At 49.5% G+C, this 23,830-nt stretch overlaps 1 protein-coding gene across 1 annotated transcript in view; it reads right to left on the bottom strand.

Moving 5' to 3' along the window:
- TBC1D10A (TBC1 domain family member 10A) overlaps positions 1-22,997 on the bottom strand; it is a 31,108-nt gene extending 8,111 nt beyond the window's left edge. Inside the window, exons 1-2 of the mRNA XM_060612734.3 lie at positions 22,569-22,997; positions 3,211-3,310 (exon numbers count right to left, since the gene is read on the bottom strand). Of these exons, the coding sequence (XP_060468717.1) occupies positions 3,211-3,310; positions 22,569-22,888 (420 nt within the window). The 5' untranslated portion in view covers positions 22,889-22,997. The remainder of the gene's footprint in view (positions 1-3,210; positions 3,311-22,568) is intronic.
- Between the last annotated feature and the right edge of the window lie 833 nt (positions 22,998-23,830).

The raw sequence follows: 23,830 nt of genomic DNA, 5'->3' as shown, positions 1-23,830 counted from the left end.
GTCTTTAAAAGAAAAAGACTTCTGTGTCAAAATCCAGTTTGAAAAATCATCTTTTACGAATGGGAAAACTGAAGACAGAGTGGGAAAATATTAAGGTCACACCATGAGGAACCCACTACTTCCTATACCACACAGGCTAGGGGAATCCAGCCCCATAAACTTTCCACTTCACTGGCCTCACAGAACTAGTTGGGAGATGAGCTCCACCTGGACTTTGGGACAGAATGAGACTGAGGGCAGCTGCTCTGATCATCCTCTTTGACCTCAAGGCCAATGGTCAAGGATGGTAAGACCAAAAGCAGAGGTACCAATCCTATAGAATGGAGGTGGGGGTACTGACCAATGACACTCCCCTCAACCCCTGCACTAAGCAGCCTGGCCTGGGACGGAGATGGGAGCTCAGGGCACTGGGAAGAGCAAGTGGATATGAGTTTGAGTCCAGTGCTGGATTCAACCAATCAAGTCTCATCAATAGTTAAAAACAGAATGGTAATACCCAGGATTCTATTAGAAGGTTGGGAAAATGCCTAGAATGGGGCTTGACACACAGTCTGTGTTTAATAAATGCCTTCCTTTCCACCCCTCCATCCCAGGAAGATGCCTGACACGGAAACCCCAGGGGCTCCTGCTCACACCTAACTTTCCCTTACCTGGAAACCCCCTCAAATAGTCCCGTTGGAATCTCTCAGAGGAGCACAGAAGGCCTAGCCTTCCTGATGATGAGCACAAACAAGAGAAAACTTTCCAAGGGTCAGAGAGTATCAAGAACCAGGAAGGAGACAGGCAGACAGGCAGGAGGCAATGGGGGAAGAGCAGAGTAGCTGGTCATGAGAGCTAAGCTGGAGCTTCTGGAACTGCTTGCAAAGGGGGGCAAGGAAGGGAGTGGAAGGGAACTGCCCCAGACTCTTGGAATAATAGTTTCCTGCTGTGTGGGATGAGAGTCTCCTTAAGGAGTCCACTTGGTCTGAGAAGGTTTTGGCAAAGGGATATAGTATGGCCTAGAGCCACAGGTCCTTTGGGCTCTCCCCAGGGCCAAGCTTAGCTGACCTAAGCCAGCTCCCACATCATCACAGCCCCCTGTCATAGTTGGCCTGCCACAGGGGAGCCCAGGAATACCTTCAGTTCATTAAGGCTCTCAAAAAGGCCCTGCCCTCATTCAGGCCAGAGCTGGGGAGGTGGGGATGGAGAACCAGGAGTATAGCCATCTTTTCCCACCCTGGCCTCTGGAATCCTCCTCAGCACAGAGGTGTTAGAGATGGCAATTTCTACCTGCCAGCCTTAGAGAGGAGGCAATGGTGGGGATCAGAAAAGAAAAAGCAAGAGAAAATGCTCAGCAAACAGAAAGCACAAGGGTTATTATTCTCTGACGACAGCTGAGTGAGGCCACACCCTGCCTGCTGAACTCTGGGAGAGCTAGGCCACAGTTTGAGCAGAGCCCTACAGGGGAAGACAGCATTCCAGCCACAGCCTTGCCTCCCTACAGGGCCTGGACCCCCTCCTGGGGACTCAGATTCTAAGTCCAGGAGAGGTGTTGGGTCTGGACCCACTTCCTGAAGCAGGTATTGTCCTTCCTGTGCCATGACTTCCTGACCAAGGGGAGAGCCCAAGCCTGTGCAGCCAGACAGGAAGAGATCCTAGGGCCAGTGTGACCACAGCTGAGGTGGCAGGAGCAGAGAGCAGTGGGCTAGGGCTTCTGGGTAGGATAGGGTATAGCCTCTTGTGGTGGCCCCTGCTGGACAAGGGGAGCTCTTGGCTTCCTAACCACAGTGCCAGGGAAGCAAAGGGAAAGAGGAAGTGGTACTGCCTGCTCTGCTGAAAGGATCTCCCCAAGGCTCCCTTCTGGAATCCCCCATTTGCAAGGGATACTGGGGCAAGAAGGATCCACCATCCCTGCTAGTCACTAATCACGAGATTGGAGAGGGATCTGAAGCTCAGGGTAAGAGCCTGAGGGGTAAGGAGGGAGGAAAATAGACTCCAGAGTCATGCATGACACGGTTGAGAAGAGCTGTCTTTAAAAAAAAATTTTTTTAAGAGAAATGTTAATAAGCAAAAAATGAATGCTCCAAAGCCTACAAAGAATAGCAAGAAAGAGCCTGGGCTAGGTGTGCCTCTTCTCCATAGGCACAAGGCTTTGCAGTCACCAACTGATGGGAGCCTCCCAACATGACTGTCATTTCCATTCAACCAGGGAAACTGAGGGTGAAGTGGCTCACACAAAGTTGCACAGCTAGCCACAGGCATGAAGAGGGGAAGGTAGTGGGGCTGGGCCCAAGCCCATATATGACTTTCAGGCCTGAGATTTCTGCTTGACCCTGCAGCCAGCTATGCCAGCCTAGACCAGACCAGCATGTCAGGTGATAAGAGCAGGACAGCAGGTTCACTCTGTGCAGTGGGAACTTATGCAGAGACACCCTGGCTATGAAGTTCTGGACAGGTCTCCACTAGGCCAAGGAGTAACTAGATCCTGTCCAGGTATCCAAGGGCACCAACACACACATTGTGCTAGGCTACGATGTTCCTATGGGGCAATAGAGCTAGTGTCTAAAGAAAGACCAATTAGAAGAGGGCCAGAGGGTACTTTCATTTTAATAAGACCATTAAACTGCGAGGTTACTTTTCTTTGACCAGGAGGCAAGAGGGAACTCATCAAATTCATCTAGAGGGTGGTGATGAAGAATGAAGGTACTAAATGTAGATTGCCTGGGTGCAAATTTTGATTTTGTGTGTCATCCATAAAGTAGGGGTACTACTGCTACCAACCTCACTGAAGTGTTATAAGGACTACTCAAGTCAAGTGTCCAGCACACTGCAAATGTTCAACACATGTTAGCTATTATTAGTATTATAAAGTCCTCCCTGATAGGTAGTAAACGGCAGTAAGAACTTCTCCCAAAAGAGGGCTGGAGGAAAGCTACCTATAAGGGCTTTTGGCTAAGCCCTTTGAAGTGGCTTTGAAGTTTGACTCCAGGACAAAGTTCTAGGTGAGTCTGAAGCCATCTTGGAAGATCAAGTAAAGACTGGTCCCTGCCCTCCAGCCAGCTTCTGTTTCCTTTTCAGAGCTGGCAGACAGAGACACTTAAGGCTACTGGCAGTTGGAGAAGGCTACTGGCAGTTGGCTACTGCTCCTCTAAGCTGATACAGTTCCTCCTTCTTCCTTTTCTTCTCCAGGCTGCCAACTCCCAGCCCAAGGCCCAAGGCCAGGCCCCTCACCTTTTTGTGCTTCTTGGCCATCCATTTGTCCCAGTTGTTGAGCATGTCCAGCCACTTGGACTCCCTCTGCCTCAGCACCTCCAGGGGGACTTCCTCTAGTCTGTGGAGCAAAGGGTAGGACCTGTCAGAAGTGCCAAAGGAAGCAAAGGTCCTGGCTTAAGCCCCAGCCACCAGCCTTGTCAGGCCTTCATTACTACCCATCTTCCATCCCTGCTGTTCCCTTCAGGGCTGCTAACTCTTGAACACACTTACACAGATGAGAGGGAACGCTGCCTCCTCCCTAGAAGGCACAGGCCAGAGAGACACCAGGTTAAGTGCCCACTCCCCCAATGTGTCAAGGGGCCAGGGGTCACTGTGCCTCTCTGGGGACAGAGGTCTGAGTGTGTGCATCTGTGCACCAAAGCAAAGCATTCCTGTCCTGGGTCTGTCTAGATAAATAAGCCTCTTAGGGGGCCTGCATGCAAGGTGTAGAGCTGGATCAAAACAAAACAAAACAAAACAGTCAAACAAGTACATAAATAACATGCTCACCTCTTCATTCTAGCAAAACTAGTTATTCATAGTTTCCACAATTATGCCCTGGCCCTTTCCCACCTCTCAACCTTGCTCATGCCAGTGCCTTTGCTGGAAGGGACTCCAAGTTGTCTCTACCTATCAAAATCCTACACATGCTTCAAATCCTCATCAAATATCACTTGTATTTGTACATCTACTAACTGAGCAGCTATCACAGCTGTGCTAGCATTGTTCTAGGGCCAGGGCTTCTGGGCAGGCTGTGAGGAAACACTCCTTTGACTAGAACAAAGTCCTGGCCTTCATGGCACTGACATTCTACTGGACTCTGAATGCCCACTAGAGTCAGTGGCAGAAACACTGGGCATGGAGACCCACCCCAGGCAAGAAGATCAGCACCGGAGCAGCTGAGGCAGGTTGGGGCAGAATCCCTGGCTTAGCCAGAGAGTGCTTCATGTGAGTAGGCTTCCTCTAAAAAGTGACTTCCTGAGAATTCCTGAGTTCAAATAACTGAGGGGCAAAGAGGAGTGATTTACAGAGTGATTATTCTACATATGCTTTCTTATTTAGACTACAGAGCAATATTGATAAGAAAAAAATGAAAAATGTATGTGTACACCTCTGTACACACACATACATGCTCTCTTCTTTTTTTATTTTATTCTTTAAGTTTACTTATTTTGAGAGAGAGGGGCATGATGGGGGAGGGGCAGAGAGCAGGAGAGACAGAATCCCAAGCAGGCTCCCCACCATCAGTACAGAGCCTGATGCGGGGCTTGAACTCACAAACACGGACATCATGACCTGAGCCAAGATCAAGAGTTGGACGCTTGACTGACTATGCCACCCAGGTGCCCTACATACATGCTGTCTTTTTTTTTTTTTTTTTAAGTTTATTTATTTCTGACAGAGAGAGAGGGAGACACAGAATCTGAAGCAGGCTCCAGGCTCTGAGCTGTTAGCACAGAGCCCGATGCGGGGCTCAAACTCATGAACTGTGAGATCATGACCTGGGCCGAAGTCGGAGGCTTAACCGACTGAACCACTCAGGTGTCCCAAGCTCTCTTCTTAAAATCATTTTTAAAGTGGTAGATTTTGACTTTCTTATTTTTAACATTTTTTTTTTTTCAATTAAAAAAAGTGCTTGATGTTATTTAGAGGTAAGATACCCAGGGAGGGTATCTTGCTCAGAGTCAAACAGCAAATCAGTGGAAAATCCCAGAATCCAAAGTTAGATCCTAGCCAAGAGCCTGCACTCAGTCCTGCCTGACCTCCCAGAAAAGAGTGCAGGGTCAGAAGCACTTAGGCAGCTGGGAGGAGGCCCTTAGGAACAGGACATAATGGGGCTAGGGCTTGGCCCAGGCCTTGATTCTCTAACGGAAGGAAATGCGCTGCTGTGACTTTTACTGGTTGGAAGAGCAGAGGGAGGGGCCTTGGCAGAGCAGGGGCCTCCCAGACACAAAAGGGCAGGTCTTCTTTATGCACTTTATTCTGGGGAATTGCACAGGCCTGAGAGCAGCTTTGGGGCTGAAGAGCTGAGGAGGAATGGCAGTCTAGGGCAAACTTAGCCCCCTCAACACACTGACAAAAGTCATTCTCCTCTTGAACTGCTGACTCTCTCCTCACCACCCAGAGGCAGAACCAGGGTGTGAGGACACTTCTTTCCTTTCCTTCCTCATGGGAGAAAACCAGAGACCACACCTTTAGATCAAATAAACTGACAGATGCATGTCTCCAGGCAACCCCTATACACCCAGGAAACGGAAACCAAAGGCCCAGACACCACAGGGCATGCTGCCTCCCACCACCTACAAAGCACTAGCTTATACAAGTCAGGGGACGAGGCTTCTGGTTAGCTAAATGAAAGGGGATGCCCACACTGTGTTAACAGGAAGTTTTGGCAGTTGTGGATGTGGATAATATTTGATCCAACCCCTCCACTGAGCAGATGAGAAAACTGAGGCTCAAAGAGGGCAAGGCTTTTGACTGAGACTATGTTTCCAGTGAATTCCCATGTGATTAAATACATGCCCATTTGATACTTCAACCCTCCAGGTCTTTGTTGATAAGATCTGATTGCAGGGCCTCAGAGATACCCATTCTCCCAATTGCAGATACACAGGGGAACACATTCAAGTTCAGTGTTCCTTTAAATGATGTCAGATAACAGCTTTGGCAGTTTCAAAGCCCCAACATCAAACCTCAAACCGGAATTTCAATTGGTTACAAAACAAACGACCATATTTCCTGGATTCTACGATGCTACTGACTTTAAGCTATACCATTGATTTGGCAAGATCTTCACAGAAACAAAAAACCCACCACTACTTGAAATGTACATGTTAACTGAAAGATCTGCTTTGACTTTTAAAACCTTAAACTGGGAAAACTTTGAGGAAATAGGGTCATTTGAGTAGCTTCTCCTCCAATAGTAGAGGAGTTTAAGCCACCTGGAGATGGTGAAAAGGAAGACCACTAGAGGTCTGGTTGTACCCAGAACTCACTACACCACATGCTCTCTAACTGCAGGTAGATTTCTCTCTATGCACAGGATGTGCTCCTGAAAAGTTGCAGGTTATCCTTTTTTTAAAACCAGAAAGTTCACATATCCTTTGGTCTAGTCAGTCAGGATCTTAAAAGGTATCTGATCAAGACTGCTGTCTGGTATAGGAATCCCTTCTACAACAGGTAAGCTGCTTGCCCTCTTCAGACCTCAATTTCACTACATGATTAGAATGATCTGCATTGTGAATTGATCCTCAAAGGAAGCCCAGAAATGAGCCATGAGATGAAGATAGAGTCAGGTGTGTCCCTGCAAATGGCATGATGGTGTAGAGGCTATCTGAGGTGGTTTCCTCCTCACAGTGGAGGGAGAGCATGAGCCAGTTTCTAGTGACAAGGAAGTTGACCAAATGGCCAGTTTAAGGGATCAAACGGCCCACTGGGAATGTTTCAGGTCTCAGAGCTTCACTCTCCCTTCAGAAAACCCCTCTTTCTTTCAGGTGGCTTGAGGGACTCTCTGCAATCAAAAGAGCCTAATGAGGAACAGTCTCTAGTGGCCCAATCTATGCTGGAATTCTGCCAGGGACGGGTCTCATTATCACCAGGTGAAGCCACCCTATTGTTGAAATTTCTAGTGCTAAAACTTTCCTCCCCCGTAATGCCAAAACTTTCCTGGCACCATCTATCTATAATCTCAACACCCCCTTTTAAGGCTACACACATCTCAGCCAGATCAGTCTCATACCAGGCACACACATACTTATCCCTTGTCACCGACCCATCCTTACCTAGAATGCCCCTTCTTCTCCCCTCTCCAAGTCACAGCAACCCTTTCAGGGCCCAATATAACAATAAAAATCACAACTGCAACAATACCAGCAGCAATAGTAGTTACCATTTATACATCATTTTCTACTTACCGATTTCTTCCTAAAAGTGTTATATACATTTTTATCATGTACCTTTCATAATAACCCTACCATAATATCATTCTTTTAATTTTCCAGAAGTAGAATCCAAGACTTAGTAAAGTTAAGTGACTTACTTAAGGCCAAATAGCTGGAAGAGACAAAGCTGGGACTCAAATCCAGGCCTGCCTGACTCCATAGTCCATGCTCTTGACCCTTGTACTATAGCCCTCTGCTCCTATAGGTCAAGCCCTCAGCCTCCATCCACATGGCCTCCACACTTGCTCAGATCTCATTAACTGTCCTCCAATCTGAAGACTTTTATCTTGCTTAGAATACCATTTCTCACAAGTTTTAAAACTGAGACCCACAATAAGAAACACATTATATATTGAGATTTTATACACACACACACACACACACACACACACACACACACACAGCTGAAATACATTTTATGAAATAATTTACTTTTTTTAAGTTTATTTTTTTTATTTTGAGAGAGAGTGTGTGCATGTGCACACACATGTGGGAGAGGTGCAGAGAGAGTGAAAAAGAGAATCAATCCTAAGCAGTCTCTTTGCTCCCTCATTGGGCTTGGCACTCAGTCTCTAGAACCGTGAGATCAAGACCTGAGCCAAAAACAAGAGTTGGATGCTTAACTGACCGAGCCATCCAGGCATCCCATAATAATTTATTCTTACATGCACTCCAAAATTTTCAGTTTAGTTTTATATTATTCTATTTCTTCCTTTTTTTTTTTTTTTTCTTTTTTGAGAGAGAGAGAGGGCACAAGTGAGCAAGAGCAGAGTGAGAGAATCCCACAAGGGGCAGAGAGAGAGAGAAGTAGGGCTCACCTGAAGTGGGGCTTGTGTTCACCTGAAGTGGGGCTCGAGCTCACCCAATGTGGGGCTCAAGCTCACGAACCGTGACGTGAGATCATGACTTGAGCCTAAGTCAGATGCTTAATGACTGAGCCACCTAGGCGATACCCCCCCCTTTTTTTCTTTTAATGCTGTCCCAATCCCCTAAAATTAATTTCAGCAGTAATTCACTAATAAATCAAGACATGAAATTAACACTTCATTACACCTTGCTCATATTGCTTAGCACTGTCCCTCCCTAACTAGACTGGGTCTTGAACTTCTGTAACCCCCACCAAGCACCTCACAGGTATTCAACAGTGCCTGCCTGCTTTTCTCCATGACATCATTACTTTCATATGAATTGCCTTCAGGTCTACAAGCCACTGCTGCCTACAGCAATTTTATTTGTGCCCCTAATAGCTCAGTGAGGTGGAGCCCTCCTTAATTAATAGATGATTTACTATTTCCACTTGGTCCATGAGAGATTTGACCCAATCAGAGACGTTACATGACTTGGGCAACGTCACAAAGGTAATAAGTTAAGTGGCAGAACTAGGGCTTCCCCTCTGCCACAGTGACTCGTGTGCTGTTTTGGACTCCCCTGGGAAGACTATGAGGAAATCAGGCTATTCTCCAGATGCCACTGTGGGGATCTATCTCTAGTCCCCAAGCCCCTGAAGCCAGTCTATCCCCGTCAGTGTTCTGACTGCCCCAGTGAGCATCCTGCCCACTCCTAGTAATGCTCAGGGAAGCCAATATGCTGGATGGGCACAGGTTCCAAGCACAACCTCAGTTGGAGATGGCAAGCCTGGGCAATGTACTGTTTGCCAGCCACCCCTCCTGAGGGAGAGAGGCACAGAGGAGACAAAAGTGGGCAGCCAGGGGGGTGACTGAGCCCAGATTCTGTTGGGCTCTCAGGCTGAGCTAGGCTTAGCGGTGTTATGCCAGGCCATGGCCCAAGGCAGTAGTAACACTCTGCTGACCCTGTGCTCTGAAGGCTCCCAGTTACCTACTCTTTTCTCCAAACTCAGAACTGGAAGTTTCCAAGAACTCAGAGGAACAAGACCAGTTCCCAAGGCTATCAAGACCAAAGACTGGGGCTCTCTTTGCACTTGTCCTTCTAGCCGTCTGCCTTCTGCCCAAGCACACCTCAGCCCTTCTGGCTGGCAGTCAGCCAGGTATGGTGCCCATGCCCATGCCCCCTTTATCCGATGGTGGAAGATAAATCTTGGTCCCAAAGACCCAGTGCAACCTCCTCCTTCAAGCTTCACTCTTCAAAGAAGCCCAAATGAAGAGAAACACAGCCTAAGCAGAAAGCCCAAGGCCACAGATCACAGGATTGTTCCTCATCTTAAGCACTGGAGGCCAGCTAGGTTATGGAGCGAGTGAACAGAGTGGAGATCTTGAGGCCAATCAACTTCCAGCTCCTCCACCTGGGAAACCATGGACAAAATACTTGTCCTCCCTAAGTCTTGACTTCTTCATCTTTAAGTGGGACTATAATACACACCTCAGATTTTACAGGGCTGAAACAAGCCTGATGAGTGGACAGAAAATGGTAGCTATTAGGTGACTGATATTTGCAGCTAACCTAGCACTTTCATATCCCGTTTGTCATCTGACTGGTCCACATATACAGCCACATACACATGCAGCAGGGCAGGATTATGCCCATTTAACTATGAAGCAATTAAGGTCCAGAGAGATTAAGTAATTTACTCAATGACACAAAGACTGTAACTCCTGGTTTCTGATCCCAGCTCTATCATTTTATAGCTGCCTGAAACAGGGCAGGCTGCTCCACTCCAAGCAGGTTCCCCACCTGTAATATGGGGGCACTGCCACCTCCTTAGAGGGCAGCGGTAAAGATCACACGAGGCAGTAAGAGCTGACACATTTCCAGCACTGGCCATGTAGTAGCTCTGCCAAGTACTACATATGCACACAATTCCCCAAGGAAGTAGCTTTTATTATCTCCATTTAATAGACAAGAAAACTAAAGCTCAGTATGGTTGAGTAATCTGCCCAAGGTTACACAGCTTGGAAGTGGAGGCTGCCACTTAAGCACTAAATTATCCAATAAATATAAAATGTCTCACCACCTGGCCTCAATACAATCTAAAGCCCTCAGTGCCTGTCACATTCTCTTTCCTCTTCTTTACTACCAATAGAGAACCACTACCCTCTGTGCTGAGAACGGCAGAAGTGAGCAACAAGGAAGTGTGGAAAATTGGGAAGTAGATGTCCAGAAAGAGCATAGCCAATGACAGATCCAGTGACAAGGCGGGGGGGGGGGGGGGGGGGGGGGGGCGGGGTTCCCTTCTCCCAGAGCTGGAAAAAGTGAGGATAAACAAAAGGCTGACCTACTTTGCACACTGGGTAACAACCTCTGGAGTTCATTAACCTAAGAGTTGGTAAGGACTGCAAGTATAAATAGCTTTTATGCCAGCTCCATAATAACTGATGATAAGAAACTGGAATACAAGAGAGGGTGGGTTGGGAGGGTACAAATGGCTGACAGTCCAGGCTGGAAGGCCTGTGAAATCACCCAGGGGGTCTACTCCTCCTCAGAGAGCCAGCAAGGCCTATAGCCCAAAGGGTAAGTGATTTGCCCAAGGCCATGCTGTGAGTCAGTGTGGAAAAGCAAGACGGTCTGCAGAAGCCTGGCACTCCCTCCTGCAGCCTGGCAGCCACTGGTTTAAGGGTAGGGCAATGTCCAGGCTCTCTGTCTGGGTGAGAGTCTGGCTTGCTTCACTCTCCCCAATTCCCAGTGCAAGCTAGTTCTGGGTCTGCTTTCCTTTCCCATAAGGAATTCCCTGGCTTTGCTCCTTCTAGCCCTGGGTCAGTGCACAATGGTAAACAGGTTCTCTCCACCCTTCACTGGCCTTGGGCCTCTGCCCAGCTCTCCACTCTGTTCAGCTCCACCCCTCTTGATGTCAGATGGAAGAAATGGTTCCTTTAGGCACTAACCTTGCTGGTTCCAAAAAGCAAGGAATCCCCACTCCCTCACCCAGCTAGGGAAAGGCACAGACCACAGCAGAAACCTCCAGGGCAGCTCTGACAACTGCAGAAAGGTATGGAGACTATTCTCAATAGAAGACTTCCCTTCCCCAAGCCTTCACCCTTAGCAGGCTGAGTAGTGCTTGAAATTTCCCACTGGCAACTGGGTTTTCAGATCACAATCTCACTGTGGGCACCCAGGGGCCATCCTGACTCATGTATGGGCTCCTTAGCCATCCTTACCAAATTGCTAGATCTTACTGATAGATTTTACCAAATTAGTTTTGACTCACTGTTTATATAAGGACTTTCCTCTGCTCACATTCCTTCAAGGCTCCCTACTGCCCTCCTTGTCCAACAGAAACTTCAGGTCCTCCTATTTCCTCTAAACATCCCTCTTCTTTCCCCAGCCCTATCTCTAGGTGGCCCTCTCTCTGAACTGGCCTCCCTCACCCCTACCCCCACTCTAGTTCAGTCCCACTCATCTTCCAAGGCCTCATTCAGAACTCCCTCTCATGTCTACAAAGCCTTTCCTAACTACTCCAGGGACAAAACACAATCAGCCCCTCATTATATTCCATACACATTTCTCTAGAGCTTGTGTTCCAGGCCCTGAATCTACAAAGATGAATAAAATGCAGTCCTTGCCCTTGAAGAGGTCAATCTGGCAGAGGAGACAGATGAGTGAGTAGAAAACTAGCACACATAGAAGTGCTATCACAGAAGCATGTAGAAGGTGCTAAGAAACTGCAAGAAGCCCCCAGGGTGGTGCTAGTGGTTGGTGGGGGGTGGGGGTGGTGTTCAGAGAAAGCTTTTAAGAGGGGGCTGATTTTTGAGATGGTCTTTGAAGGGTGACAGGAAGTAGCCAGGGTGAGAAAGGGGAAAGGGCACACCAGCCAGAAGACCCAGTATGAGCAAGCACAAGTTAACAGAAAAGACCACGGCTTGTTTGGGGAATGTGAGCAGTCTAGTGGAGCAGGTACAGCTTCTCCACCCGAATATCCTATCTGCTCTGCTGAGGCAGCATTCCGTGAGAAGGTACACTCCTGGAGGGCTCTGCCCGTCTCATTCTCCACAGTGTGTTCTGGGCCTAGAACAGAGCTTGGTTTTTTCGGTGCCCAATAAATGTGTGTTGACAGAATCATTAGCTTTGTGACCTCGGGAACTCTGTTTCAGTTTTCTCCACATTGAGATGGGAATACTGTCCTCAACCTTGAGATCAGGTGGGTAAAACACAGAAAGTGCTTCATAAAGAACATTCCCTCTCTGGCCTGATACCAGCTCTGGATCTTCCTTGAAGCCCAGCACAGGGCTGAACAGATGTGCTTAATGACAGCCTTTTACAACATTATAATTCGAATATTCAATTAATGCAACTGAATGTCTGTTAGAGCACTTACCAGGCACTTGCTATGCAACAGACATGGTGCTCAGCACTTAACTTACATTATTTCATTTAATCTTGACAACAGGCCCATGAAATAGGTCCTCTAATTATCACCACCTCCCCTTCCACAGATGAAGAAACAGGTTTTCAGTAAGCCAGTAACTATCTAAGGTCTAGGGTGAGCAGAAGACAGCCCTGGGAGATGAATCCAGACCCTGTTCTTCTTCTGCTCTGTCACTCAACTCCAGCACAGAGTGCTAACCACTAGGCAGGGTTCATACCAGCCTTGATCCCAGGGAACTTGGAGCTTTGTGGACTCAGAGCCATAAACTGTGTGGTGTTTGGCAAGTCACTTTACCTCTCTGAAATTTGGTATCTGCTTCTGTGAAATGGAGATTATGATGAACTGTATCTCACAGAATTAAATGGGGGCAGTGTCAGTAAAAGCCTGGTCCACCATTCAGGCTCCTCTGTGAACCGGCATTACCATGTGACTATGCTGGGAGGGTGGAGGAGGTCACCCTGAAGCAGGACAGGAAGCTCAGGATCAAAGTCTACAAGAAGCACAGAAGGAGGGTGGTAGTAATTATGAAGCAAATTCTGATTTCTTCCCCAAGTAACTGCCACTACCCAGGAAGGCTGAGGTCCCAGGCAGCACTATGGTTACATGCTTTGAGGTGAATCTTTCAGGAGACCCACCTTTACTCTCACTTCTGCTTGATCTTCACAGTCCAAAGAGAAGGAAGATGAGGCCCTCTGAGTCAGGGTCACCTGAGGACTCTGTTCCAAATGACTCAAAGAGGAACTGATGGGGGGATTCCCAGTCTGCCCTGGCATGCCAGAATGCTCCAGACCACAAGCTGAGTGGGACTGGCTCCTCTGCCCACCACTCCCAAGGGTGGTGGGCAGAGCACATAAATCTGGATCTTCACACCCATATTGCCTTGCTGTCTCACCATTATGCCAAAGGCTTGAAGTAAACCTCAGAGGATAATTCACACTCGAATTATAAGAGCCACCCTGTACCTTCATTTTGTGACAGACACTGTGCTGGGTGTTTTACCAACATTAGCTCTCTTAATCCTCATAACACCCCTCTCTCCCAGTGTCAACACGGCCTATTTACCTTAGAGAGGTCACATGACCAGAAGGTGACAACAGCCAGGACTTGAAGTCAGGTCTGCCTGTGTCTTAAACCCATGGGTCAAATTTAGGTTCTCCCTTTTTGTGAAACCAATACAGAGAGGTAAGGGAAAAGAAGCAGCATCCTCCAAAAGTGGATGGTTGGAAAGGATCGTTTCTGGACATACAGAGTCTAGGGCCCAGAGTGCACTCAGAAGGAACAAGAGCTCTCCACACTATGTTTCTGGACCCCCTCACTAGCCAGCTGTTCCTGCCTTGTCTTGGGGTACATATGAGGGGCTGTGTGTGGAGATCTGGGACAAGAAGTGCTCCATTCATCACAACAATTCAAACAACTTGAGAGGGCTACTAGGAGAAGCACAAACACTTGGGGCTGAACTGAAGTTCTAAAGCTGAGACAGGGAGGGGCCAGAGAGGCCATACAGTGGCCACCAGCTTTGGTAAGATAGAAAACTGGAAAAAAGCAGTCCTGAGTCCCAGACCCAATTCCATTACTTGCTCAGCTTTGGTTTCCTTGGCTGTAAACGGGAAAATAAAACTTAGCCTACCGATTTCCCATTGCTCCTATAAGGACTACTGTAAGGCAATGGGAATGAAAGCACTTTGCAGACTAAAGAGCTAAACAAATCAAAGCATCCTTTGATTTGATTATACTCCCTAAGACATGAGGGCCACTGGTCCTACACACAAAGAGAGGTCCTCCCACAAGAAGAACAGAGCATGCTGAAAGAACTGGCTTCTGTGGGCTGTGCCATAACGACCCCTTGCACTTGCGTGATACCTCATAAAAAACTTCTCAAAGCACTTTTCATATACTCCAAGGTCAGTCTCAGAATATTAGAAGTGAAAGAGCTTTTCAATATCATCCCATTAAAACTGCCTTAGTTTAGGGGTACCTGGGGGGCTCAGCTAGTTAAACGTCCGACTTCAGCTCAGGCCACGGTCTCACGGTTTCGTGAGTTCAAGCCCAGCATCAGGCTCTCTGCTGTCATCCCACACCCACTTCAGATCCTCTGTCTCCCTCTCTTTCTGCCCCTTCCCAGCTAATGTGTGTGCATGCATGTGCTCTCTCTCAAAAATAAACATTAAAAAAAAAAAAAAACTACCTTAGTTTATATGTAGGGAAAACTGAGGCTTAGAAAGATTAAGCAAATTTCTCAAGGTCACACAGCTAGTTAGGGATCCACAAGGCCCAGGACTCAGGTCTCCTGACCCCTGTACAGTAGTCTTTGTTTATACTATGCTCATAATCCACTTATCTCATTTGATCCTCACAATCCTTTTGTACACAGGCCATGCCTTTAACTACCTACTGAACGTCTCACTTCCCTGCTAGGCTGTAAGCCCCGGGAGGGCAGGACCAGATCTGCATCCCCTGAGCCTAGCACGCAGCTGTACACATAGTAAGTGCTGGGTGAGAAACAGGGAGCATCAGTCCCATGATCAAGTGAGGGGATGTGCCTAAGTCATATACCATAACGGTCTGAGGTAGAGCCAGCATTAGTGCCTTGACTCCTGTGCCTCATTCAGAGCCTTTTCCGCCTACTAGCCTAAACCTATATTTCCAGCCAGAATCTTTAATCTCTGAGAAATGGCTGGTGATGTCCCTAAGTGCTAAGGGGTTCACCTTCTCATAGGTACTGGACTTATTTCCACCTGTCCCATCTGAGGAACCACCTCCAGGAACAGAATAAAGACATGAGGTTGAGGTCAAGCCAGCCCTGGCTGCCATCTGCCTCCCCTTGATCAGTTTATCTATGCCCAAACCCCCAAACCTACCTTCTCCAGCTGCGCACTACCCTAAGGCTGGTTTTCTATGCCCTTAGGCCTTACTCCTCTCTCCTTAGAGAGGAGTCTGGCTCTCCTTGCCATCCAGTATGTTTACCGGGCAGAGAACACAAAGCTCAGTACCACTCACCCCACCCCCTCCCAACCAGGCCAGCTAACCCGCTCTCCCACTGGAGAGAGACAAAGAACCCCTTGATGTGTCCTGGGCATGCCAGCCATGCCAGGCACCTTGGGGAGCCCAGGGCTGTGACAAAGCAGAGTTAGCAGCAGCCCACTGTCCACTTCACAGGAAGGCCACAGATGGCCTTCCCTCCCTGTGGCCAGAAGGCCCCAGGATGGGTTCTGTGAGAGACTAGGGCCTCTTCAGCTTATCCTGAGACTTCCCAATTCCCCATCAGTCCACACAGCCTGCCAGGCACCAAGCCCTACTGATTTGCTGGCCTCTTCATCCTCACAGCTCCAGACATCTTCCAGGCCTCTCCATAGCCCTTTTGGGCTGTCCTGAGCTCTCTCAACTGGTCTCGCTGCCTGTGGTCCAGTTCTTCCCTATGCCATCTTCCACACCAGCACCAGACTGACTTTGATGAAACACAGGAGGCCTCAGTCTGACATTCAAGGCTAGGCATGGTCTGCCCAACCTACTTTCCTAGCCTCCCCTTGCTTCACATCCACCTCCTGCCTTCTGCTCTTCTTGTCACCTCTCTTCTTGGTATACCACGTTTCTTAAACAGCTGGATTTTGGTGGGGGGGGGGAGGGGGTCTTGTACATAGGTCCCCTCCCACCCAGTGAAATGCCCTTCCTTGCTACTTCTGAGGCCTGGATCAAAAGTCACTTCTTCCTGGGCTCCTATAGATGGAGCTGGCTATCTCTTCCTATATATTCCAGAGCGACCACACACCTCAATTATGGCCTTTATTGCTCAACATTGTAATGATTTATTTGTGGTTCTATTTTCCAACAAGTCTATGAACCTCTTGAGGGCAATAAGACAAAGATGCCTTGTTCAGTTCTGAATCCTTTGTTCCAATCACAGGGGCTGACAGAGTAGGTGCTCAATAAATGTTTGGTAAATAAGCTCACTACTAAGGTGGATAAGCTGGCAAAAGTAAGCCTTGGCTTTCTCTCCCAGACTCCTGAGTCTGCTGCTTACTTCCCTACCTGAGGAGCAGTAAAGAGCTAAGCTGTGACAGCCTCTTAGGAGCTATACAGGGCATGAAACAGAGTAGGTGGGATGAAGAAGGGAAAAAGAAAGGTGAGATATATAAAGCCAAAGTTGGCAGCTACCCTGAAATCCTGGATAGGAGGCTTCTAAGCAGGTGAAGCATCAGGAGCTTTGGTTTGCCAGTGGGGAGGACAGGACAGCTTTCCCTCTGCCAGAGAGGTTCCTTGGGCCCTGGATAGCAGATTTGTCAGGGGCAGACAAAGCAGCTAAAGGAGGCCTCCTCCTCCTCAGCTGTGCTGCCTGCAGGTTAAAGTGATCAACTAGGGCACTGACAATGAGTGGATGATGGCTGGGTTCTGCTCTGGTGGGCAATGTCTCCTGGCCTGGAGGCTCAATTGGCTTGGAGTCAGGAAGAGAATGGGCACTGACATATAGGGTAGCAGTGGGCTGAGTATCAGAAGATCTGGGATTTCTCCTTAATTTGGCTCCATTGTTAACTAACTGCAAGGCTGCTCCAAGCCTCAGATTCCTCACCTGTATGGGGAGCATAATCCCTGCCTAATCTACAAAGAAACAAAGGCACAGACTGGATATCAAAGTCAGATGACCATTAAGCAGTATTTTGGGGTCAAGAGCAATGCAGTGTGGACTCTGGCCTATGGGAGGACTAGACCAGGCCAGTCTGGTCATGCTTTCAGGGCCTCCCCAAGGATCTTTCTCACTGGGTCTTTCTGTGATTTGGCTGGCTATGGACTTAAGCTGTACTGAGACTCACACTGCCCTCCACACCAGGTTGGAAAGGTAGCCAAGTTCCTGCTAACTCCTGCTCTGGGTGTGGGGGCCTCTGGGACTAGTGAGCACCTGTCATCTGCCTGCTGCCACATTAGCAAGGCTTAGTCACTGGATTTAGCATTGAGAAACAGGTTCTAGTCCTAGTTCTGCCATTTACCAGCTGGCAAACCTTGGGCACTTTCTTCTCAGATCTTTGGTGTGTTCATCTATAGAATGGGGATAACTATCTCTCTCCGGGGAAAGTGAGGGTGCACCACTGGTTAGAGTTCACTCCTCCCCGCAGGAGAATGGACCTCACTGACACTCATCATCATATCTAGAGATACAAGTAGAAAATGAAAAGACAGGACCACTAGCCACTCCAGTCTTAAAAAGAAGCAAGAACAGGGGTACCTGGCTGGTTCAGTCACAAGAGCATGCAACTCTCTTGCATGACCACAAGAGCATGATCTCGGGGTCATGAGTTCAAGCCCCATGTTAGGTGTAGAGATCACTAAAAATAAATAAATAAACATTTAATAAAAGGAGCAAGAACATTCATTGAGCACCTACTGTACTGTGTGCCAGGCTCTTTTCAAACATCAGCTCATTTAAACCTCACCAACATCCTGCAAAATCAGTATTATCACAACCATTTCACAGTGAGAAACTAAGAGTTAGTCAAGTGAAGCAACATGTCCAAAGTCACACAGACAGCCAGACTCCAGAGTTTGTGTGAAGAGGGAACACAGAGCATCTTCTTTCCCCCACCTCAGTGTAAACAGATTGGGTGGCTGGACCAGAGCCAGGCCTCACTGGTCCTCTGGAGGTCCTGTTTCAAACCCAGATGCTAGGAGGACAAAACATCAAGCAGGTCCCACTGCTTTATCTCTTTCCCACAGCTTAGGATTTCCTAGCAGGCGGACATGCAGGCACCTTCCCAGGGCAGCAGCTGGTGCGCTGGCCTTCCCCTTCACCAAGTCAAGTCTTGTCTGAGGCCCTAGAACACCCACAGGGCCACCAAACCGGATTTTCCTTTGAAGCTGGAAAGAGAAGGAGGAGAGAAAATGGAGGGCCTGTGGTCTAGTCCACATGTACAGCCGCCTCCTTCCAGATGGACCACCCAGGGACCACTCCATTGCCAGTTCCATGCTCTCCTGGGAACCATAATAGCTCAAGAAAAGAGGATGCTCTGAGCTTACAAGCTGGAGAAGGTGGTGGGAAGGCAGGGAGACAGGCTCTGGCCTGCCAGGAGGGCCCTGGCCCTACCCCAACAAAAACTGGCACAAACCAAACTACAGGGATGCCAATTAAGCCAGTTCTATGATTTCCAAAGCCACAGGGCTGCCATAGTTGGCTAGGAGTAGTGGAGAACCCAGGGGACAGGAGACCTGAATCAGCCGAAGACAATACTACTGTTCCAGATGTTTCTCTCTGGACCCAGCTCAGATCCCTCTCTCCCCTAGCAGGAAGCCAACACCCACGGGATCCCAGAAAGCATAGCTCCTCACCTCATCTGGCCTGCAGCACTGAGCAGACTGAAGCTGGGTGGGAAGCTCCAGCCTAAGGAAGCCAGTCCTGGCAATTACATGGGAAAAGTAGAAGGAGGTTGGGAACCCATCTCTCTCAGGCCATCTCCCTTGGGCCAGGAGACCTAGTATCCAACTGGTATCCTTCTTTTCCTTCATGACCCCCCTCCCCTATGCTGCAGAAGGGACTTCCCCGTATAGATCTGCTATTCCTACCCCAAGGTGATAGGAACGGTAACATCACTCTTCCTACCCCTCCCCTCTAAGGACACTTCTTTTTCCTCCTCTGGTCCTTCCTGGGCTTCAACAACCAGCTCAACTCCCAACCAAGCCAAAAGAACTAATGCTATCAGCTCCTCTGTCTGTGTCCATGCCTCCCACAGGGCTCTTTGCTGGTTTGGTTGCTTTCTTGTCTTTCCTCACTGGCTTCTGCTCACGTGTAGGCGAGGACTATCACAGGCTCACCAAAGGTGCCCCATAGAGTAGGCTCAAAAGACAGATGAGGTGAAGAAGTAGAAAAGGCTCAGGGCTGGGAATCAGGAGTTCTGGGTTCAATTTCTGGCTTTGATCTTAACAGACTGAAGAGGTGAGGCTAATCAGTTCTCTCAGATCTCAGTTTACCTATCTGTATGATGATTGCCATCTCTAAGGTCACTTTCAGCTCTCTGACTTGAAATGTCTGTCAGTTAATGTCATTCAGTAAGTAAATACTAGTTGACCATTTACTTCTTTGCAGGCCTGAGTAGAAAAAGGTGAATAAACCTGGCCCCAGCCCTAAAGTTGATAGTCTAATGAACTGGTAATGACAACACACTCTTACCCTTGCTGGGCAGGACTTGTTAGCCTCCTACACTACTGAGCTAAGCCAGGGAAAGTGAGGGCAGGCAGGTTTCTGCTAAGAACCTTCTGTTCTACCTACCTGGCACCTGGTTTCCTGCTGGGACCACAGGCTGTATTAATGGATGGTGAAAGCAGTGGAAACTATCCTGACCTAGGAGTCAGAAACCCTGGGTTCAAGTCCTGGTTCTGCCAACTAATATGCTGTGTGTTCTTAAGTAAGTGATTCTCCTCTCTGGGCTTTGGTTTCCTTATCTGTAAAAGCAAGGGCTAATAAGCTCAGTCAATCTCTTAAGATCCCTTCCAGTTCCAACAGTCTATGATTTTATGATCTACTCATGCCAAGCACCTAACAGTCACCTAAGCAGGGTAGCCTCTGATCTGCTTTCTTCCCTACCCCCAAGCCCCTGGTAACTGCCAAACTGACCATCTTGAGACAACCTTTGGTCCAGGGTGGCTGAAATGGACCTTTAATCTAGAGCCAGAGTTCCTGCCCTCTCCACTGCAGCCATCAGTGCTAATGTTTCACTCTCTGGGATAACACATGGACTCCTAGCCCTTAACCACGAGATTAGCTTTAGGGCAATCACCCTGATACTTTCCATAACTTCCCCTCTTATGGCTTTGGGCAGGGACTTACTTTTGGCTTCCTTGGAACCACATTATAAACTCAGCAGGGAACAGTCAAAACTTTCAGACACCAGAGATTTTAGGTTGACCAAGGGGGTCAAGAAAGTGAGGCAGGGAGAGAGAAAGGAGCCTGGGACCCCACCTCAGTCCCAGTTCTATAAACACCAGTGAGGTAGAGGGCATCTGCAAAGTCTGGGTTTGTGGTTGGAGTGTGGGGAAGACAGATGTCTGGCTGTCTGGTGGGGGAATACAGCCAAAGGGAGGTGCTCCCACTGAGGCGTCTCTCTGTTAAAAAATACCAGAGGTACGCCCTCATTTTTCTCATCAATTCTCAGACCCTTAGAAGGAAAAGAAAGGAAACTAACATATTCTGGGCCACTACTTGGGTCAGGCACAGTGCTAGGCACCTTCATATACCTGATTTCATTTAATCCCCATAGTAATCTTGGGAGTACATGTGACTGCTGCCCTTTATGGTGAGCAAACAGGCTCAGAGATTCAGGATCTTGCTCAAGGTCACACAGCTAGCAAGTGTGATTTTTTTCCTAAGTCTGTTCTTTTCGCACTATATCACTGCTGTGTACCCCGATATCTGGTTAACTGTCTGGTAAGAATGTAGCAGGAATTCTTATCTCTTAGAACTCACAGGCAAATTTGAGGTCCTTCTTCCAAGAACCCACAAATGCAACTGGGAACTCCATTCCCACTTCTCAAGATCCCATCCCTCTCAGGGCCCTGATCCCTAGTGATTCAAAAATTGATCCCTCAATTCAAAAAATATACTCACAGGCTAATCCCTGGGGAGCTGTGACAAAGCATCATAGCAAGATGAAGCATCAGAATAAAGGGTGATCTCTGGGGTCCTGCACTGGACAAGGTTTAGCCTGCTGTGAGCAAGTGGGGAGAGGCTGTGTCCAGTGGGTAAGAGAGAGCTCTCCTTAGAGGAGGGGGCTATATTTCTCCAAAGGAGAAGGAGGCCTGGTGAATTTGAAACTGGGAGAAATCCGGAAGTGGCCTTTATGGGGCCGCTTGTATGGGGTGGGGTTCTTAACAGATGGTCAAGGCACTTTCATTAGTCATAAGAGAGGCTGGAAGAGGCTTGGACAGTCACAACTGGTCAGAGAAGGGGAGAAAGGACCATGTGGAGTAGGATCTTGGCTGAGTCTTGTGGGGCCCCCACAGGTAATTGTGTGAGGCCCTCTGTTGAAGGGGAGGCACACCAGGAGGAAGGCTTGTCAATTCTGTGCAGAACACTGGTCTCATGTGACAGGACAGCTGGAATGGGAGTGGGGTCTGGAGTCTGTCCTTCTCAGAGGGTTCTGTGGGGCAGTGCGGCTGCCCAGTTACCCAGCTTGGAGGGAAGGTGCTGCTTCACTGCCTTGCATATATATCTCTGCCTGCCAGCTGGGTCCTGGAGGCTCTGGGGGTGGGGGACCAGAGTGTGCTACCAGCAGGGACCCTGCTGTCTCCATGACTGCCCCCTCAAGAGTTTGGGAGGAGGTGTGTGTTTCCACAGCATACACAAAGACAGCCAACAGTCTGTCCTGGAGGTGAGGCACTGTCACCCTGTGGGTACCAAGAAGGGGGAGTGTCTGCCCACCTGTTGCCAGTGAGGAGAAATTGGCCTCTGAAGGGCGGGGAGAGCACTCTCTGACCCTTCCCTGAAGGGAAGGGACTATCTGCCCCAGGGTGGGACTGTCTGGGAGGGAGATGACCAATGTCAGTCCAGTCCACCCAGGAGCCTGTGTGTCTTGAGGTAAGGGGTCAGTCTGTCCTGGAGTGGAATGAGGGCAGGGCAGTCTGTCCCTTTGAAGTCCCTCTCCCTAAAGTATCCCCCTGGTGCGGGGTAGTAGGGTGGAGACAGGGCATCTGTGGGTCTTGGGGGATGGGGGTAGAGAAGATATGTGTCGGGGGAGGGGCAGCCATCTGTGAGCCTGTCAGGGGTGGCACAATCAGGCCTAAGGCCGCGGTGGCAGCAGTGGGGTTGGGCCAGGTGTCTGTCGTTCTGTCCCGCAGTTGGGAGGAGGGCACTGTGGGCCCTTCTTGGGGGCGGGTCAATGTGTCTGGAGGGCGGGGGCTGGGGGGAGGTAGGGCTGGCCTGTCTGTCCTTAGGTCGGAAGCAGGCTCGCGAATGAGGGGCGGGTCAGTCGGCCCTGGTTGGGGGAGTGGGGGGGGTGGGCAGGGAGAGAAGGGGTCAGTTGTCCCCGGTTGGGAGGGGAGCTTGTCGGTCTGTCCTGAGGGCAGCTCCGTCAGCGTCGAGGCCCCCCACGAAGGTCCCGCGCCGTTCCCGGCCCCCGGCCCCGAGCCCCGGAGCTACTCACGCGCCCTCGGCGCCTTGCGAGCCCACGATGAAGCCGAACTTGTCGATGCGGCGTTCGGCGAAGCCGTTGGCCTCCGAGTCGGAGCCGAGAGAGCTGAGCTCGTCCGCGGCTGCGGCGTCGGGGCCCGGGGCCAGGCTCTCCCGGGTCCCGGACAGACTTCCTTCGGCCGCGGGCGCGCGCGGCCCGTTCTCTCCGCGGCTCTTCGCCATCCTGGCCGCGCCCGCCGCCTCAGCCCCAGCGGCCACCTCAGCCACCTCAGCCGCCTCAGCCTCAGGGCCGCCGCCGACGCCGCCGACGCCCCGCCCACGCGCCGCGTCCATTGGCCGCCGCAAGGCCAGGGGCGGGGCCCTAAGCCCTCCCGGGAGCTTCCCCCCACGCCCAATGGGCGCAGCGGACCCCAGGGCCCGCCCACCTGCCCTAGACTGGCGCCAACCGACCCGACGTGAGGGGGCGGGGCAGCCGTCACTGGGAGCCCTCCCCCCCAGGCTGTCAATCAAGAGAGCTTACCTGAAAAAGCTCCCCGGGCCTTTCTCGGTTGGCTCCCGGCCGCCAGTCACCTGCAAGCGCCGCTCAGTCACAGGCTGAGGGAGTGCGCTGGGGATTCTGCATTGCCTCCTGAGCCCCTGGCTCCTCGCGAGACCCCAGGGATGTAGGTAGGGATGGTTTCAACCGTTTATGAGGACCTCTGAGGAGACCTAGGAAGGGTCCAGGGATTCGCCCAGGGACACTCAACGTCTTAAAGACACAGGCTGAGCTAGAAGTTCAGCAACCCCTGCTCACTGCCTCTAGGGCTTTAAATGAGCCCTTGGGAGATCCAGTTAATAAGAGTAATGACCAACGTTTATTGAGACACTCATTGCCCCAAGTTCTACCTTCCTCTTGTAATCTTTTTCTCAGCAGCTTTATTGAGACATAACTAACCTACCATAAAAATCACCAGTTTAAAGTGTATAGTTCAATCGTTTTAAGCATATTTGTGGAGTTGTGCAACTATCACCACAACCTAATTTTAGAACATTTTCATCACCCCCCAAATTCCTATCCATTAGCAGTCACTCACCATCCTTCCTCCCCTAGTCTCTGGCAACCACAAATCTGCTTTCTGTTTCTAAAGATTTGCCCTTTCTGGACATTTCATAGAAATGGAATCATACAACGTGGCCTTTGTGTCTGGCTTCTTTCATTCAGCATGTTTTCAAGGTTCATCCATGTTGTAGCATGTTATCAGTACTTCATTCCTTTCTGTGCCTGAATAATATTGC

The sequence above is a fragment of the Panthera onca genome, chromosome D3 (assembly GCF_046562875.1).
Source record: "Panthera onca isolate mPanOnc1 chromosome D3, mPanOnc1 haplotype 2, whole genome shotgun sequence".
Taxonomy (NCBI): Eukaryota; Metazoa; Chordata; class Mammalia; order Carnivora; family Felidae; genus Panthera; species Panthera onca.
This window is presented reverse-complemented; position numbering and strand designations above follow the sequence as displayed.